The sequence below is a fragment of the Eutrema salsugineum genome, unplaced genomic scaffold (genome assembly GCF_000478725.1).
Source record: "Eutrema salsugineum unplaced genomic scaffold, Eutsalg1_0 scaffold_24, whole genome shotgun sequence".
Classification (NCBI taxonomy): Eukaryota; Viridiplantae; Streptophyta; class Magnoliopsida; order Brassicales; family Brassicaceae; genus Eutrema; species Eutrema salsugineum.
The window spans coordinates 195640-207909 of record NW_006256797.1 but is presented as its reverse complement, the minus strand read 5'-3'; the positions used below and the strand labels follow the sequence as shown (position 1 = coordinate 207909).

General features: G+C 40.2%; 1 protein-coding gene, 1 non-coding gene and 1 pseudogene across 2 annotated transcripts; 2 read left to right on the top strand and 1 right to left on the bottom strand.

Annotated features, from left to right (window-relative positions):
- Window positions 1-1621: 1621 nt before the first annotated feature.
- Window positions 1622-1722, top strand: LOC112086081 (annotated as a pseudogene).
- Window positions 1723-6865: 5143 nt separating this feature from the next.
- LOC112086040 lies at window positions 6866-6973 on the bottom strand. The gene has a single exon (XR_002899265.1). It is a non-coding gene; the product is annotated as a small nucleolar RNA R71 (small nucleolar RNA).
- A 3912-nt stretch (window positions 6974-10885) lies between these two features.
- On the top strand, window positions 10886-12270 carry LOC112086028. The gene is made up of 3 exons (XM_024154832.1): window positions 10886-10995; window positions 11091-11463; window positions 11668-12270. The coding sequence occupies exons 1-3, from the start codon at window positions 10886-10888 to the stop codon at window positions 12268-12270; spliced, it is 1086 nt and encodes a 361-aa protein (XP_024010600.1).

Genomic DNA, 12270 nt, shown 5'->3' with positions numbered 1-12270 from the left:
AGTGGCGCGACCGCGGTGATTAAATGCCCGGCCGCGGTCACATTCACGGTGCCGCGATCGATGATGCTTTGGCTGCGGGTCGGTTGGTCGCGACCCCTGCCCTTTTTCCTGCGGCCTTCGTCCAACTTTCAGGTTTATGCCGGGCCGAGCAGCTAAAAACCTCTCCTCTTTTCTTGGTTTTTCTAATTTTCTGTTTTTTTTGTGTTTTTTTTTATAAGAATACCTGAAACTTAAAAGAAAAAGAATACATAAATTGTAAAAAGGAAAAGAAAACTAAAAGAAAGAGTACCTAAATGGGTTGCCTCCCATTATGTGTTTTTGTTTAAAGTCGTTTAGCTCGACGTAGGCATGAAAAATCAGGCTGATTTAAATGGCACTCCACTTGATGTGTTTTATCATTTCTGGTCGCTGGAGGTTTTACTTCTTCTCATTGAGGAGCCGTCTTCTTTCTTTTACTCTTCTTTTGGACTTTAACATTGCGTAAAATCCTTTTTGTGTTTTCGATCAGCTCCTGGATTTGGTCCTCACTAGTTTCTGTTGCATCTGGTGGAATGATGATCTTGATCTTTGCAAAAGCTCTCGGCTTCTCCTTTTCTTTCTCTTTTGGCCAGTTCCTTTGCTTGGAAAGTCGTCTAGGACTGTCGGATAAAACCTTTTGCGATCTACATTGAGGAAGACAGCATGCCGGTTCTCGTGATCGATTACTGCTCCTATAGTAGCTAGAAATGGTCTCCCGAATATGAGTGGTCTCTTCTTGTCTTGATCCATTTCCAGGACTTGGAAATCTGCTGGAACAATCTTGTCCCCTACTAGAACTTGTAGATCATGAATCGCCCCTTCAGTATCTTTTTGAGATGAATCTCCAAGATAACCTTGACCGTCGATGTCCTTAAGGTTTTTATGCCCAATTTTTCGGCAAATGTCTTTGACATGATGTTGACATTGGCTCCGGAATCGCATAGGCAGTCCGTGAACTTGATTCCTGAAATGAAACATTGGAAAATAAAATGTCCCAGATCGTCGGCTTTTGTAAGCCTTTGAAACGGTGAACATTGAGGTACCTTGAATGGTGGCTGCTTGGCATCGACATCCTCGTAAAGTGGTACAAAGAGGTGGGTAGTAATGATCTTGCTGTGGTGGGTAGTACTGATCTTGAGGATTCTCCACATTTGGATTGCGGTAAGAGAGATTGCTGTAGTTTGCATTCCAGAAGCTGTTGTTGAAGCCATTGTTGAAGCGATTTGGATATGGTGCTTGTGCTCTTACATAGTTCACTTCTTCTTCTTGAAAGGCTGGATTAGTGTGATCGATATCACTAGGTCCTTTGTCTTTTGAGCCATTGTTGGTCTCACAAGCATGGATTGGGCGATTGTTGCTTTTCAAAAGCTGGCTCATCATATTCTTCAACTCGGTTATCTCCTTGTTGTCTGCTCCGGTTTGCTTTGTCGAGCAATCGTATTGAGGACTATCATTGCTATTGGCTTAAGCCAAATTCTCCATGAGGGCTCTTCCTTGTGCTATCGTCTTTTGTCAAAAATCTCAATTGCTAGCTGTATCAAGTGAAAGTTTGTATTTTGGTTGCAAACCTCGGTAAAATGTGCTCAGCAGGCTTGATCTGGGAAATCCATGATGAGGGCAATCACATTCATACTCCTTAAAACGTTCACAGGCTTCATAGAAAATTTCAGTCGGTCCTTGCTGAAAGCTTGAGATCTTGGTTCTCAACAAGTTCGACCTTGACTTAGCATAAAAGTGGTTCAGGAAAGCAGTTTTACATTCTTCCTAGATAGTAATCGATCCTGCAGGCAAAGATTTCAACCAACGGTGAGCTTTGTCTGCTAATGAAAAAGGGAACAACTTACACTTTAAATATTCTGCTGGAACTTGGTTTGTTCTCAGCATGCTGCAGATTTCTTCAAAGAGCTCGATATGATCCATTGGATGTTCAGAAGGAACTCCATGGAATTGGTTTTTGTTTCACCAATGAGATGATTTGAGGCTTGACTTAAAACTCATTCCGGTTCAGAAATGGTACTTGAATTGCAAATCGGTTCTGAAAATTTTGAGTAGGTGCATCGAAATAAGCTATGCGATGGTTCCTAGCTTGTCTTCGGTGTTGATTTGCTTGCTGAACAGGGCGGTTACCTTCTCACCGTATGAACACCCTCAAAATTGGACAACTAATAGAAGACTCAACCAGCTTTCAAAGGGACTTGTTTTGGAGACATTCCAATGGTTGGATCTCAAGATATTCCATTTGCCCCAGAGACATTCGAAGACGGTCGGCAGCCCACGCGACCACGGCCAGCAGCTCATCCACCACGGCCAGAGCCACGTGACCGCGGCCAGCAGCTCATCCACCACGGCCAGAGCCACGCGACCGCGGCCAAGCCTTCATTCCCCATGGTCACACCTCACGCAACCGCGGCCAGGCATCTCTGACCTAAAAAACCTATTTCTGAAGCCCAAGTCATTTCCCAGCCTCAATTCTGGAACCCTAGAGACCCTATAGTATTGAAGACTATAAATACTTGTCATTTAGGTCGTTTTTAGACATCACCTTTCATACTTTTACAGAAACCCTTTTTCTAGCTGTTTTATGCGATGTTTAGAGAAGATTTTTAGAGAAGTTTTAAGTCACTGAGAAAGACTGAATGGAATTGGGAAGGAAGAGTATCAGAAACCTTATCAAGCTTTATATTGCCTCAGAGAACTCATTCTTATTGGTAATTTCGTGCTCTCTATGACTCTATACTTAAAGGTGTTTCAAAGAAAAAAATAAACAAAAGAAAAGGAAACAAAAAGCCTAATGTGTCTTAGATTGTCGAAATTATTTGGAGCAAAGGCAACCACTATTCATCTAAGGAGCTATAGTTTTGAAAAATAAACAAAAATCTAAGTCTGGGGGAGTTAGGAGAGAACATGAGGAAAAAGACCAGAAATTTATGGCAAGAAGAAAGTGACTGGAAACTATGGATATCAACAGTTTCACACTCTCTTGCGATTTTGCATAATATCTTGCATCCTCCAGATCTTCAGGCAACCCATAAACACTTTAAGCCTTACCCCTAAAATGACCCCTTTTGATACATATCCTAGATCGCCTTGCTTATACTTTTGATAACACCGTATTTTGACCACTTTTATGGATCATAATTATGTCTTATGCAGGTGTTTTAACTCTGTTTTCAATGGTTTTTAAAGTGTTTTCAATGTTTTAGAGTTTCAAAAGACTTTACAAGAAACTTGGGCAAAAGATATGCAATTTGGAACAAATGAGCAATTTTGGATAAATGCAAACCGTCAGAAGTATGACAAGCGATGAAGACCTTCTCACCGTCTGATCACCCCCAAACATTGAGACAACATAGAGGATCCAACCAGCTTTCTAATGCACTTGGTTTGGAGACAATTTAACAGTTAGATCTTCAGATACTCCCGATGCAAGAATGACAGAAAATGCAGTTCCAGAAGAGAGCCATGTGCCGGGACCGCGGCCAACACCTATTTTCCCGCGGGTAGAGCCACCGCGACCACGGAACTTGGTCGTTCACTTTCCAGATGACTTAATTAAAGCCCAGATCAATTTCTTTCGTTATTTTTAAAGCCCTAAGTGTCCAGGATCACTCCAGAAGCTATAAATACCCCCTTTAGGTCATTCTAAAGGGTGTGTTCTTTTCTGTACTTAAATTTTCGTGTGAGACTCAAAACCCTAGACAGGGAGGCCGCCACCCTTGAAGGAGGAGCCACCGCTGGAGGAAGTCATCGCGCCTCCGTCTGCTTCTCCGTTCTTCGTTTTTCTTCCCTGTTCTCTTTAACTTCCTGCACTTTCAATTTCGTTTATGATGCTTTGTTACAATATGTTTGAGTAGTTACCCAGTTGGGTTTAAAGGGATTTTTCAAAAAGAATTTCATGTGTCTTTGCTTATGAATCGATAGATTTAAGATTATTAATATTCTAGATGTTCTTCGTTTGCCTTTAATCTTACTGCGTGATTCTTTGCTGGCCACTTAGAAGCCGATCTGATATGATATGTTGCGAAAGCTTTCATTGATTGTCTGAACTAGGGTGAAACGAGCAATTCTTCTATAGGAGTGGAAACCTACCTGTAGTTGAGTTGTGAATGTTGATGAGCTTTGTTCTGCTATTGCATCTTCTCCTTTCCAGGATAAGAGTGGAAACCTACTGATCAGGGTTGTGAGAGATAGTTGTTTAGTGCTGCGAAAGTAGGCTATTCATACTTCCGTGCCTCGAGTTCTAGAACATACGTAGTTGATTACCTTTATCACTTATTTAAAATCGACATATCCTAGTCCATGAACCCCTGCGAATACCCCTTGAGCCCCAACGTTTGTCTTTAATTGCTTACAACCTTTGCTTTTCATTCGATTTTTTTTGCTTTCAATTCGCCTTTGATCTAATCGCTTTTTACTTGCTTTTATTTGCTTTCGTTTTTAATTGCTTTTACTTGTTTAGCTTTTTAGTTTAGATCTAGTGACAACCAAAACCCAAAACCAAAAACCAAACCTGTTTAGTTCTACTGATTAAGCATTGCTGTGAATTCGTACTGAAACAGCTAAGTCTCTGTGGATCGATACCCTAAGTACTATAGCGCACATCTGTGCACTTGCAGACATTTAGGGGTTATAAATTTAAAACCTGAAGCTTAGTAAAACGAAAACAACAAACCCCGTTTACAAACCGCAATCAGCTTTCTTTGATGAGAACCAAAAAAATTTTAAATGAATGTTAAGAGCTAGATGACTGGAAGTTAAGTCTAAGTGCAATAGATTTCCGCATGCTTGTATTTTTAGTGAGAATTATCTAGGCTATTCTCGATTGATGCATAATGATTGATATTAGTCTAGAAGTTTGGTCTTTGATATTTTGTTAGTTCCTGCGTTTTCAAACCTCTCACCGACATTTGGCCTTTGTTTTGTTTGAGGACAAACAAAAGTCTAAGTCTAGGGAATTTCATAGCACCGGATTTTGACCATTTTTATGGATCACTTTAGTATCTTTTGCAGGTGTTTTTACTCCATTTTCAAAGGTTTTCAAAGGATTTCTATGTTTTCGGATTTTAAAAGACTTTTTCAGGTAATTTGGGATAAAGAGATGCAAATTGGAACAAAAAGACGCTTTTGGATAAATTCAGACCGTCAGAACTCACATAGAGAGACAAAGACCTTCTCACCGTATGAACACCCTCAAAATTGGACAACTAATAGAAGACTCAACCATCTTTCAAAGGCACTTGTTTTGGAGACATTCCAACGGTTGGATCTCAAGATATTCCATTTGCCCCGGAGACATTCAAAGACGGCCAGCAGCCCACGCGACCGTGGCCAGCAACTCATCCACCATGGCCAGAGCCACGCGACCGCGGCCAAGCCTTCATTCCCCATGGTCACACCTCACGCAACCGCGGCCAGGCATCTCTGACCTAAAAAACCCATTTCCGAAGCTCAAGTCATTTCCCAGCCTCAATTCTGGAACCCTAGAGACCCTATAGTATTGAAGACTATAAATACTTGTCATTTAGGTCGTTTTTAGACATCACCTTTCATACTTTTACAGAAACCCTTTTTCTAGCCGTTTTATGCAATTTTTAGAGAAGATTGTTCAACTCTGAGTTCATCAATAGAGAAGCTTTCTTTCATCTCTTTTCTTTACTGTTTTTGATTGCTTTCATTAAAACCAATGATGATGTCGACCTCAGCCATGGCTGAGTAGATCCCGAGTTGGGCATACGGTTCCCCACAGTCGTAATTGATTGAGACATCTAGGTTTTTAGATCTGGGATTTTAACTATGTTCTCTGTTTATTCTCATTGTTAATGCATATATGCTTGATTGATCACCTCGTATATGATCCCTGTGGATTTGATCCCTAAGTACAACTGATTAGCTGTGCACTTGCAGCTTTCATTAGTTTTTATTAAGGGTAAAACTTGTTCACTCACCTCGTAGCACATCACAGCCCAAAGTTTGTTTTCCATTGTTTACAACTTTCGATTTTTACTTGCTTTCACTTGCTTTCATTTAGTGACAACCCAAAATCAAAACCCAAATTGTTTACTTCATATAAGTACTAGTGTGAATTCGTACTGAAACAGGTAAGTCTCTGTGGATTGATACCCTAAGTACTACAGCTCACATCTGTGCACTTGCAGACATTTAGGGGTTATAAATTTAAAATATGAAGCTTAGTAAAACAAACACCCCGCTTTTGCAGCATCAAGTTTTTGGCGCCATTGCCGGGGACTTTGATTTGTTTCGTTGCGAATGTCAGCTTACATCCATTAGAACACTTGTTCATTTTTACTTTTTCTTTTGAATTTTCCAGGTTACTCGACAATGGGAGACCAGGAACATGTTCCGGGTACTCTCGGTGATCCGCCATATCATGTGGATGGTGACCTGAGTGACGATGACCTGAATGATGAAGAGTTTGACAATCCGATTAATGATTATGAGGAGCTAATCGGGTCAGCAAAACGTGAAGATGATGATGAACTAATAGAAAGTTTCGATTCACTCGAAAAGTTTTGGGAGATTGAAGAGCTATTCAACAAGCTTTTCCTGAGGATGGTAAAACCGAAATAAAGGTACCATATATCGACTTAGTTCAATAAAATCAATTATATGGTTATTCATCCGAACACCCGATGGACCATATCGAGTCGTTCGAAGAATTATGTGCAACCATTACATCAAATGGGGATTACCATAAGTGTAGTCTTTTCCCATTCTCTTTGAGAGACAACGCCAGCAAGTGGCTAAAATCTTTGCAACCTGCGTCAATAATAACGTGGGCAGCTTGTAGAGCGGCTTTCCTAAATCGCTTTTACACTAGAACTCGTTCCCTCTTAAGGAACAAGATAAGAACTTTTGAACAAAAAGAAGACGAAGATCTTTTTGATGCTTGGGAAAGATTTATAGAATACCAGAGAGATTGTCCACACAATGGATATTCCGACAAATACCTGATGGGTATTTCCAATCGAGGTGTAACTCAAGAATTGCAACATTCTTTTGACACAACAAGAAATGGAGACTTTTCCACCAGATCTGTAGAAGATGCTCGTGTTTTCATCAACAACCTGGCAGGAAGTATCCGTAACCAAGAAATCTTTGGCAAATTTGCAATTCCTGAGAAGAAAGAAGACATTTCCAAAGTTATGAAGTGTCTCCATCAAATAATGAGTCAACTTGGATTGCAACAACCAATCAAGGCACACAATATGTGTAACTTTGTTGGTTGGAACAACCCAATGGATTCTTATAATCAGAGATAATGAACACTGAAGAAGTCTATGGAATTCAAGATTTTCCTTTCGTGCCTGATCAGCGCGGGTCCATCCTTTCGGACCGCGGCCAAACATGCTTTCACCACGGTTGTGACATTGCTGACCGCGGTCAAGACCCATTCTACCACGGTCACGAGTCATACGACCACGGGAAATTCTCTTCCGAACAGATCTGGGCTGTTCAGTCTGATCCAATCCCATATCCTTGTTTTCCCTCTCCTGAAGCTGAAAATCTAAACAAAAGAATTCTAGAGCTTGCAAAATCTAAGCCTAGGGATATCAATGATCTTACCTCCGAAATAAAAAGGATGCAAGAAGATTTCAATGATAAATTTTCCATAATCCTTAGCCTGATGATTAAAAGTAAGTCTAAGAACACACTTAATTCTGAGGAGGAGCCAAGTTAAAGTTCTTTCGAAAGCTCAAGCGAAGACGACCCCTCCGATCATGTGAAAGCTATCACACTTAAGAGCGGTTTAGCTTACAAAGAGCCTGAATTTCCTAAAGATCCCGAAGATGAGAAAAAGAGAAAAGAAAAGAAAAAGAAATAGTCACGATTGAAGACGTTGAAAAAGAAGTGGTAGGAGAGAAGGATGGAGAAGAAGTAAGAGAAGATATATCCCGGGAAATCCTCGGAGAAGACCAATCCCCCCTCCACCAGTTACTGTCTATAAATCTAAACCGCTATATCCTAGAGCCTTAAGAGCCCCGAAGAAGGAGAAAGAAAAAGCTAAGCTGAAAGAGCTAATCGACCAATTAAATGTGAGATTACCTTTCGTGGAAGCTTGTGCTATGATTCCCGCTTTAAAAAAATACATGAAGGGTATTTTAACAAATTCCTTAACTCTTGAAGAATGTGTTATGATGATAACCCATGAATGAAGTTTTATCCTGCAAAGCCGGATTCCTCAAAAGAAAGACGATCCTTGGAGCTTCGTACTTTCCCACACTATCAATAATATGGCTTTTAAGCGTGCTCTTTATGATTTGGGATCGAGCATAAACATGATGCCTCTTTCAGTTGCAAAACGTTTAAGATACCACACTTTCCAGCCCACTAAAAATTCTTTAGTACTAGCTGATCGTTCTTTTAGACAACTCATAGGTATCTAAATAGATGTTCCCGTCGAAATTGAAAAGTGTTCCATACAAACTGATTTCGTAGTTCTAGAACTAGAAAGAGAACCTAAGGATCCCCTTATTTTTGGACAACCATTCCTATCTACGGCCGGAGCTATAATCAATGTCCCGGAAGGCAAAATTGACCTTCATTTAGCCGGTCTAGTTATGCAATTTGACATGAACAAAAATTTCGATAAACCGACACTTAATGGCAAGATATATTGGATTAATGAGCTAGACAGAATTATTGAGGAAGTCTATGAAGATTTACTTCTCGACGACGCTTTAAGTGTCACAATTTAAACCACAAAAGATGAACGCAATTTCCTTGAAGAAATTTCAAGTTAATGCGCGCGAATGTTTGATAAGTCCGAAACTTACAAAAAGCCCTTAAACTATATAAATCTTGAGGACCAAACAAACATTCCTGCACCTCCCAAAGATACAGCCGCAGCAATAAATGATTCGTGGAGCGAGCTAAAAGAACCGAAGGTTGAGCTTAAACATCTTCCAGTCGGACTTAAGTACGCTTTTCTTGGATCAAATTTGACTTATCCTGTCATTATAAACTCCGGCTTGACAGAAGAAGAAACTAAAATGCTGTTGTCTGAACTGAAAAAATATAGATAAGCCTTAGAATATTCACTTGATGACATACCTGGAATCTCGAGAATAATGCTAAGAACTCAATCGAAAGTCAAAGGAAACTAAACCCTAATCTCATGAATGTTGTCAAGAAGGAGATTATGAAGCTTTTAGGAGCCGGAATAATATTTCCTATCTCAGATAGCACTTGGGTTAGCCCAGTTTATGTTGTCCCGAAGAAAGGAGGAGTCACTGTCATTTAAAAGGATAAAGATGAAATGATTGCTACACAAACAGTCACTGGACATTATATGTGCATCAATTACAGGAAACTGAATGCAGCAACTAGGAATGATCATTTTCCACTTCCCTTCATAGCTCAAATGCTAGAAAGGTTAGCTAATCACCCCTATTATTGCTTCCTTGATGGATACTCCGGATTTTTCCAAATTCCTATTCGACTGGAGGATCAAGAAAAAACAACATTTACTTGTCCATATGGCACATTCGCTTATCGACGAATGCCTTTTGGATTGTGTAATGCACCTGCTACCTTCCAGCGATGCATGATGTCGATCTTCACAGACTTTATCGAAGACTTTATAGAAGTTTTCATGGACAATTTCTCGGTCTATGGATCTTCTTTCAAAAAATGTCTGGCCAACCTTGGTGAAGTTCTGCAAAGATGTGAAGATAAGCACTTAGTATTAAATTGGGAAAAATGTCACTTCATGGTACGAGTTGGAATCATTCTTGGGCACAAGATTTCGAGAAAAGGAATTGAAGTTTACAAAGCGAAAATTGAAGTCATGACAAGCCTAACACCTCCCCCCCCGACAAATGTGAAAAGAATTCGTAGTTTCTTAGGACACGCTGGATTCTATATAGCGATTCATAAAAGATTTTTCTCAAATAGCTAAACCTCTTACATGTTTGCTTTGCAAAGAAACGAACTTTGAGTTTGATAATGAGTGCTTAGCCGCGTTTCATAAACTCAAAGAAGTTCTTGTCTCCGCTCCTGTTGTGCAAGCACTTGATTGGGAACTCCCATTTGAAATCATGATCCATGCAAGTGAGTATGCAGTCGGAGCAGTGCTTGGCCAACGAAAAGATAAGAAACTGCATGTAATCTACTACACAAGCAGAACTCTAGACGAAGCTCAATGCAATTATGCAACAACAGAGAAGGAACTTCTAGCTGTCGTATTTGCATTTGATAAATTCCGTTCTTATCTCGTAGGAGCTAAGGTTATAGTTCATACTAATCATGCAGCAATCAAGTATTTAATATCTAAGAAAGATGCTAAACCGAGATTGATAAGATGGATCCTTCTACTGCAAGAATTCAACATCGAAATTCGAGATCAGAAAGGAGCAGATAAGAGAGTCACAGACCATCTTTCACAAATTCGAGTTGAAGAAAGATTTTCTTTAAATGATAGTTTTCCAGAAGAAAACATATATGCAATAGATGTAGTTCCCACCAATGCAGCACCACCACGTTAACTCATGCGACAATCAGATGCTTTTATCACCCCATGGTTTAGACCCATAGCGAATTACCTAGCAGCTGATGTAGAACCACCACAATTCTTAGGATATAGGAAGAAGAAGTTTCTGCGAGACGTAAGACATTATTTTTGGGATGAACCTTATCTCTATAAGAGATGCGTTGATGGTTTATTCCGAAGATGTGTGGCTGAAGAAGAGATGGAAGGAATTTTATTCGGACGCACGACATTTCGCAACTTTCAAAACCGTTTCAAAGATCTAACAAGCAGGTTTTCGGTGGCCTACTTTTGTTAAAGATTCTCCTTCCAATATTTATTGCCCTAAATCAGTCTGCATTTGTAAAAAACCGATTGTTGATGGAAAATGTGTTGCTGGCTACTGAGATAGTTAAGGATTACCATAAGGAAGACATCACTCCAAGATGTGCAATGCAGATTGACATTTCAAAAGCTTTTGATTCAGTTCAGTAGGAATTCTTGATCAATATCCTAAAGGCTATGGATTTTCCTGATGAGCATATACATTGGATTTCGCTTTGGATATCCTCAACATCTTTCTCAGTCCAAATAAATGGAGAGCTTGCAGGCTACTTTGGGAGCACAAGGGGATTAAGACAGGGCTGTTCTCTATCCCCATACCTGTTTATGATCTGTATGAACATTCTTTCAAAGCAGCTATGGAGGGGAAGATTGGATACCATCTTGCTTGCGAAAACTTGGCTTTGGGTCACTTCTGCTTTGCAGATGATCCCATGGTTTTTGTGAAAGGTTATAAACTGTCCATCGTTGGAATCCTTCAGGTTTTCGAGGAGTTTGCTAAGCACACAGGTCTCCACATCAGCATTGAGAAGTCAACGGTATACATGTCGGGAATCCCAGATGTAGTGAGAGCGGAGATCCTTCAGGAATTCCCTATTGAACAAGGAACCCTGCCTGTTTGATATCTTGATTTCTCTCCACTCATCGAGAAAATTCACCAAAAGATAGGTTCTTGGACCGTTAAACATCTCTCTTTTGGTGGACGGTTTCAACTCATAAGCTCTGTAATTTTCAGTCTAATCAACTTCTGGATGGCAGCCTTCCAGTTACCAAAGGCGTGCATCACATAAATTGATAAGCTTTGTGCTTCTTTCCTCTAGTCTGGTCAGGAACGAAATGGTAAGAGGGCAAAGGTGGATTGGAGTGTGGTATGTACTCCAAAACAAGAAGGAGGGCTCGGCCTGAAAGCTTTAAACCAAGTCAACAAGGTCTGTATGCTGAAATTGATATGGAGGATTATGTCTGCAAGGGACTCGTTATTGGTTAATTGGGTTCAAAGGCACCTCATAGGAAACGGTTCGATATGGAGAATCAGGGACTCAACAACGCTGGGATCATGGATCTGGAAAAAGATCCTTAAATATCGAACTACGACAATAAATCTCTACCAGTTGGATATTGGGGATGGGGCTCGGACATCCTTTTGGTTTGATAAATGGAGTAAGTTAAGCTATTTGTTTGATATCTTCGGAGATAGAGGAGTCATTGATCTGGGGATCCCTTTACATGCTTCTCTGGAATCGGTCTGGAACAGATACAGAAGGGGAAGTAATAGAAACGCTTTACTCAGGCAAGTGGAAGAGGAAATTAAGGAGAAGCAGAGGCAGCAGATACTTCATGACGAAGATGTTGCATTATGGCGTGGAAAAGGAGATACTTTTAGATCGACTTTCAGTTTAAAAGACATATGGGAGAAATTTTGA

Excerpts from the sequence above, each read along its gene's own strand:
- LOC112086028 (XM_024154832.1), top strand. The coding sequence starts at position 10,886 with ATGGAAAATGTGTTGCTGGCTACTGAGATAGTTAAGGATTACCATAAG. Across the intron at positions 10,996-11,090 it reads AAAGCTTTTGATTCAGTTCA|TCCAAATAAATGGAGAGCTT; the intron begins GTAGGAATTCTT and ends CATCTTTCTCAG. Across the intron at positions 11,464-11,667 it reads TTGAACAAGGAACCCTGCCT|TCTGGTCAGGAACGAAATGG; the intron begins GTTTGATATCTT and ends TCTTTCCTCTAG.